We start from the raw sequence: 6375 nt of genomic DNA on the forward strand, positions 1-6375 counted from the left end.
AGATTAGAGGACATCCCACAAGAATATTAACTAGTATGCAATCGTGAATGAGAATTGATATTTAAAGTAGCATTTCGTCTATGGGGCGATCTAAAAACATAGCATACGTTCAACATCGTTCTTAGCCAATAACTTGGAACTTGTTCCTGCAGGGTTAAATGCCTGGACTGATGGAATTTGTAGGAAAAGCGCCATTCTTTCTTATCCTAAATCATATTAGTCTCGCAAATTAGCTCATGCACTTTATATCGCTGGTAACAGCACGCATCAGAATTGGAGAAAATTGCATTTCAAAGTTTTCTTTATGGACTCTACCTGTTATCTAAATAGTCCTTTGATTTGAGCCTGTGTCCATAATGGTGGATTCTATTAGTATCTTTTCCAAGCAAGCACTGCACGAACGCGTCGGGGGATCTTAGTACGTTTTATAGGAATACAAAACGCGAATCATTAATTAAAATGAATAATTATTCGTTAGATAACAACTGCCTATTGTACCTTTACATTATGTACAGGCTTCAGGCCCCCCAGCCGTAAAATCTCCCTTGTATAAATTAATTTGTCTTTTCACCCACTCGTCTTTTCTCCCACTCGTCCTTTCTCCCACTCTTCTTTTCTCTCACTCGTCTTTCCTCCCACTCGTCTTTTCTCCCACACGTCTTTTCTCCCACTCGTCTTTTCTCTCACTCGTCTTTTCTCCCACTCGTCTTTTCCCCCACTCGTCTTTTCTCCCACTCGTCTTTTCTCCCACTCGTCTTTTTCATACTTGTCTTTTTTCCCCACTTGTCTTTTCTCCCACTCGTCTTTTCTCCCACTCGTCTTTTCTTCCACTTGTCCCTTCTCCCACTCGTCTTTTCTCCCACTCGTCTTTTCTCCCACTAGTCTTTTCTCCCTGCACTAGTCTTTTCTCCCACTCGTCTTTTCTCCCACTCGTCTTTTCTCTCACTTTTCACTAGTCCTCAAGTAAAAAATCAGTCCTTGTGTCAATACTGATAGTTTCACGTCTAAGAATTGATGCAAAAACTCTGAAGTCCAAATTAGTTCAACACTCGAGCTTCATAACAGTTTTGTAATGTGAGCCCAAATTTTCCCGCTTCGGTTTCGGACTTGAATTTCCATTCAAATTCAATTGAAGGTTTCCATACATGTATGAAGGTGAATGAATGAAAATTTTTAATTCGATAAGAATTTTTCCCCCAAGACATTTTTATAATCTGTCATACGAGTGCAATTTATGTTGGATTCAAAAATTTTTAAACAATTCTTAAAAGCAAACGGCAGCACCAAATCCCTTCTCTTGTAATCATTTTCTGTTTCCACGAAAGAAAGCCTGACTGAGATAAATTACTTTAAAATATAAGAATTATTCACTCATGCAATTCTTGGCAATTCAGCAAGCAGTAATTGCAATCATGTCTAATCCTTCATTTCTTTTTTCGTACACCGCGAAGATTTTCGCGCTGCTCTGAGGGCGCGTCTTCGTATCTTGTCTTCCATTTTGAATTGTCGCCTCTTGAAGCTCACGAATTCATCCCGAGTGCTCAGGTCCATCATGGGTTGTTGACACACTGGACACGACTGGCTGCACAAGCGATGAACATGGAAATTAAATAAAGAAATAAAGTTTATTCAATAATATCGAAGGGGTGTTACAGGGGTAATTCAGGGGCCGTATTATCAAAACTCGCTGACGTACATGTGGCGCCAAATTTCTCGTCTGTGATTGGTGTATGCGACTTGAAAAACCGTCAGTGGATTAGCTGACGGAGTCGAGAACTCATACCCAAATTTAAATAAACGGCCTGTGCCCCATTGTAACTCCAGGTAAATCAGAGTATATATCGCTTTCCAGCAAGAAAGCAAGTGAACTGAACAAAATTGCATGCCATAATAAAGTTAAGAAATGAGGATTTTGTGGCTAAATGAGTGAAATTGCATTACCAGAATTAAACTAGAGGAAAATTGCATGATCCTAATTTTATCCAACGAGAGCACAGGACTGGCAATATATGCAGTCTAAATATGATAGAAAAATCCATTGCATTCTACACTACAACATATATACGAGCTTCCTCAGCAACTAAACAACTGGCCGACCAGAGTCGCATATTCCCTGCATTTCTCAGTTGTTCAAAATGTCAACATACTTGATGTTCATCCATTCGAGAATGCAAGGTCGACAAAAGATGTGCTGGCAGCTCGAGAAGAAGGCAAAGTTGATTTTTGACGTAATTTCTGTTAAGAAACACAAAGCACACGATTCCACTTTACCACTGTCCGGGATCAAATCTCGTACTGACTTGGCAGTGAAAAGGCGAGACCACAGATCGTGATACCGTTTACCTTTGAGAATTACGGTCGTTGTTTTGATGTTCCTCTTCATAACTTTAGATGCCTTGGAAATATCTTTTAAAAGTTTCACAAAGGATTCGATTACGACTGGACTACTATTACCGTTGATGTGAGCAATAACCAAAGCTTTCAGTCGACTTTTAAGAGTACGCAGCCTCATTCTGTCCGATCGGTCGTATAGCCAACAAGATGAAATAGGAGAGATTGCACGAATAATTTCTTCAGTAGAAGAAAGTATCCATTTCATTCCATGGTCACTGATTCCCTTCTTGACTTCACGGCAGTTAACGTCCGAAGGATCAGCAAACGCTTTTGACAAGGCAGCTAAAATCTCAGCAAGAGCATTACTCGATTCTTTACTACGAACAATACCATGGATACTCTGAAGTTTGATTAATATTGAATGGACCATCTCATAATGATTTTCAACGTCGTTATATTTGGATTTTGATACCTCATGTTTGCAGTTCTCAGTTGAGTCCATGATTGCGCCGCAGCCGTGTTGGCTGAGTGTCACTTGAATATTCGAATCTGGTTCAGTGGTGTTCGTGTTTTGAGATTCACTGTTCACTGAAGCCGAAATATGAACACTGATTTCAATCTGAGCGGCAGACACGAAGGCATTGTTACTCGAGTTCAACAAATTGAACATTGTTTGGTAATATAGAAACTTTCAAGTATGAATGATAACACAGCACAAAGTTGGAACTTTTTCAAGCACAGAACCGTCACTGCTCGTGAGCAACGAAACACTGAACCATTAAGCCTATGTCAGCGCTATTTATTAAGCGACCCCTGAATCGGGATACGTGACAAGGCGTGAGGGCTAAGTAAGACACAGTTGTCTAGATAACTTATCTTGATATGGGGTGGTAATACACGAGTGTTATACGATACAGGTAGAGTCTGCGGCGTCGACCGTAAGGTCGGGAAACTATTATGACGCGAGTTACATCGTGGAGCGCTTATCAACTACTGCGGGGGCCTTACTAATTAAGGTTCCCAGCCTTTTTATGGGATCTCGGCTTCCGCCCACAACTAGAGTCTTGATCGCGTGATCTATCACGTGATGTCTTCTAGACGCTGACTAAGGTCTAGTAATTTTCCATCAATTTCTATCAGGTCAAGTGAATATTACGTCTCAATTACATATGATCTAAGCATATAATACAATTATAATGAATATAATCAGACATCTCATTGACACCAGACGCCTAGAATCGGCTGCCCCTTGACCCACACGCCCACCTCCTTTCAGTCAACCGAAAGCATCCTCCCATGTAAGGAGTGGTCCATTTTTAGTTGAAATTTTAGGATTTTGGATTCGGCCCATGCATCCGCATCAAATGACACATTATCTTCAGGGTTTCTCACGATTCACTTCATTTTTCCCGTACTAAAAAGTTTTTTATTCTCTTCGTTTCTGTACTGCGACTCACATTCCAGATCTTTTACAATAAACCTTTTTCAATTTATTTTTTTCAATTTCGATGAGCTTGAAAATTTAATCTTCCATTTCCGAGACAGATTTCGTAATTTGCAGACTAGTTCATGCAGCAAAAATATGTACAAAATTTCGAAAAGTAGATATGGATAATGAATGTTAAATTGAAAAAAATCGAGAACATATGTAGCAGAACATCGAATGAACTTGCGATAGTTTCATAAAACGTTTAATGGCGAGAAGAAGAGGACTGGCTAAAGAAAAAATAACGCTAAGTGAATCCCTGGCCATTAAAGCACTCTTAGATTTGAAGGCAAACTAGGGGGGGGGGGAATATAAAACCAACTTTGAGGAAAAAATCGCTAGGAAGAATTGACAATATTCTGAAGCTATTCGAATTATGAATGATTAAGGCTATGCATTTACGCGGTCAGCCGCCACACAGATCGAGTTGTCTCATTCGAGATTTACTCACTAAGTTCTTTCATGGTAACTTCCTTCGTATTTAAGAAATCAGTCTGAGATTTTGAATGTAATTCCAGCTATTTAGTTTTAAATCACTGATTTCTAATATAAATTTGATAAACTTTGTTTTAAATCTGTTAACATCGTGGCCAAATTTAAACTCCGGTGTTCGTGAAGCTCAGCAATTCTATTTCATTTTCGCTATGTGCATATGTTATCCTTTTTATTTCCAACTGATCGATATTCCATGCATTCCTATTCAAAATCCATAAGGAAGATAAGACAAAATTACTTAACTAAGTCGCGAAAAATACCATAGATTAACGCAGGATTTCTCCATTGAAGTAGTCAACGCATGCCCGTTCTAGAGGAAACCACCAACTCATAAATGACTCACCGGTCGCCATTTCCAGTAAGTTGTAATTAAATGTTCGACAATAATTTTCGAGTTCAGTTATCACTGCATGAAAATCAATCGTCAAACTTCCAACGGTTATCACAATGTACGTAAAATATTTTGTTCATTTCTGTGCGCTAATAGAGAAATTTCATTTCTCTACTAGCTGATCGGTGTTACTAAATGTTCAATCGTTTATGTGTGAGTATTTGTAACTACACCTCATCCGTGGTGTGAGAGCTCTATTTTTGAACAAAACATTTCCAAGCTTCAGAATAATTTTCTGCAAAGGCAATACACTAGGAGCTTGTGCAGCCCAAGCGCTGGTTATGTTCAATATTCAATGCGAATAGCAACATCGATTTTACGTTATCAAACAACGCCACTTCCTCTTTATTTCTTGAATCAATAATAAATTCAAACTATTTACGAGGTGGATAGTGAAAGTAAACAAAAGGCATCATATATCTCCGTTTTATTTGCATGACGAGAGTTTAGTGGCATTTGTTTACCAAAAGAGACACTCTCCATAACACGGCTAAACAATGCAAAATTACTATTTTGAAAATATGGTGTCTGGCTTCCACTACACGTACGTTGTTTCCCCGAGCGTGCGTAGCCAGGCTTCCACTACACGTTCTTTCACCGCGCGTGCGTAGCGTGGCTTCAACTACACGTTGTTTCCCCGTGAGTGCGTAGCCTGGCTTTCACTATATACACGTTGTTTCGCCGAGCGTGCGTAGCCTGGCTTTCACCATACGTTTTTTCGCAACAAATTCAAGGAATTCTTCACGAGTGATGAAAGACGTAACTGCTTCACGACACAACGGACAGGACTGACTGTACGGAAGAAAGAATGAATCCAGTATTAGAATGTTGATTCCATGATTATATTTATTGGAGGAAACGCTGTTAATTTTTGCATTGTAATAAATATGAACAAATCGATGATAAATTGTATTTCTCTCTTTAATTAAACGATAAGACATCAATTTCACATTAAGTTTTCTGTTAACAATCTTTTCTGATTTTGAAATTTAACCTCATATCTTTAATTTGTAACAAAGATCTTATAAGATTCACGTTGTTCTAAGAGTTGTGAAATTAATAAAAGCTTGCTTCAGGAAAAGCAATATCTTGTTCTTAACTGCTGAACACAACTGCGGTCTGAATGGGTTTTCACTTCTTTTGGTCTATTTTACTTTATAATTTTGTTGGCGGAATATTGTTGCAGCATAATCAAATTTTGAAATAAGCACTTCATTTTTTATTACTATTATTACTCGCCGAAAAGGCCTAAATAACTTATAATCAGCTCAACAGAGATTAACATGACGAATATGATCGTCATTGCTCGGGAAATAATTCCTGAATGATTGTGATTCTCACATTCATTAAAACTCTAATGTATAAATATATCCAAATTAAACTAGATTTAAATTTAGAGGAAGCATTTACTTTAGCGTTATGATAAATATATTCGCAGCGGCTGCGATTTGGGTGTCCAATTATCCCGAATTTACTTATCACAAATCCCGTTATTTCCCGGTGACAATTAGTAATTTTTCAATCAATTGAAAAGAATTGCCAAAAGAAAAGAAACTTGGGCAAACCCATAATTAACGACAAATCCACATTTGTTTGTCGAACAAGCTATTTTATGAGGAGGAAATCGTAGCTTCTTTCTGCACAGAATATTCATTTGCTACTTGATTTT

At 38.2% G+C, this 6375-nt stretch overlaps 1 protein-coding gene across 1 annotated transcript; it reads right to left on the bottom strand.

Annotated features, from left to right (window-relative positions):
• Positions 1-697: 697 nt before the first annotated feature.
• Positions 698-3084, bottom strand: LOC125177635. The gene is made up of 2 exons (XM_047879773.1): positions 2148-3084; positions 698-1582 (listed from the first exon to the last, which is right to left on the bottom strand). Exons 1-2 carry the CDS (start codon positions 3002-3004, stop codon positions 1417-1419), a joined length of 1023 nt encoding a protein of 340 aa, XP_047735729.1. The 5' UTR covers positions 3005-3084; the 3' UTR covers positions 698-1416.
• Between the last annotated feature and the right edge of the window lie 3291 nt (positions 3085-6375).

Source organism: Hyalella azteca, unplaced genomic scaffold, assembly GCF_000764305.2.
Source record: "Hyalella azteca isolate HAZT.00-mixed unplaced genomic scaffold, Hazt_2.0.2 contig3780, whole genome shotgun sequence".
Lineage (NCBI taxonomy): Eukaryota > Metazoa > Arthropoda > Malacostraca > Amphipoda > Hyalellidae > Hyalella > Hyalella azteca.

What these genes read in the sequence shown, in the direction of transcription:
- LOC125177635 (XM_047879773.1), bottom strand. Translation starts at nt 3,004, where the DNA reads ATGTTCAATTTGTTGAACTCGAGTAACAATGCCTTCGTGTCTGCCGCT. An exon ending in CTCGAATGGATGAACATCAA is followed by an intron (nt 1,583 to 2,147) that starts GTATGTTGACAT and finishes TCGCTTGTGCAG; the next exon opens with CCAGTCGTGTCCAGTGTGTC.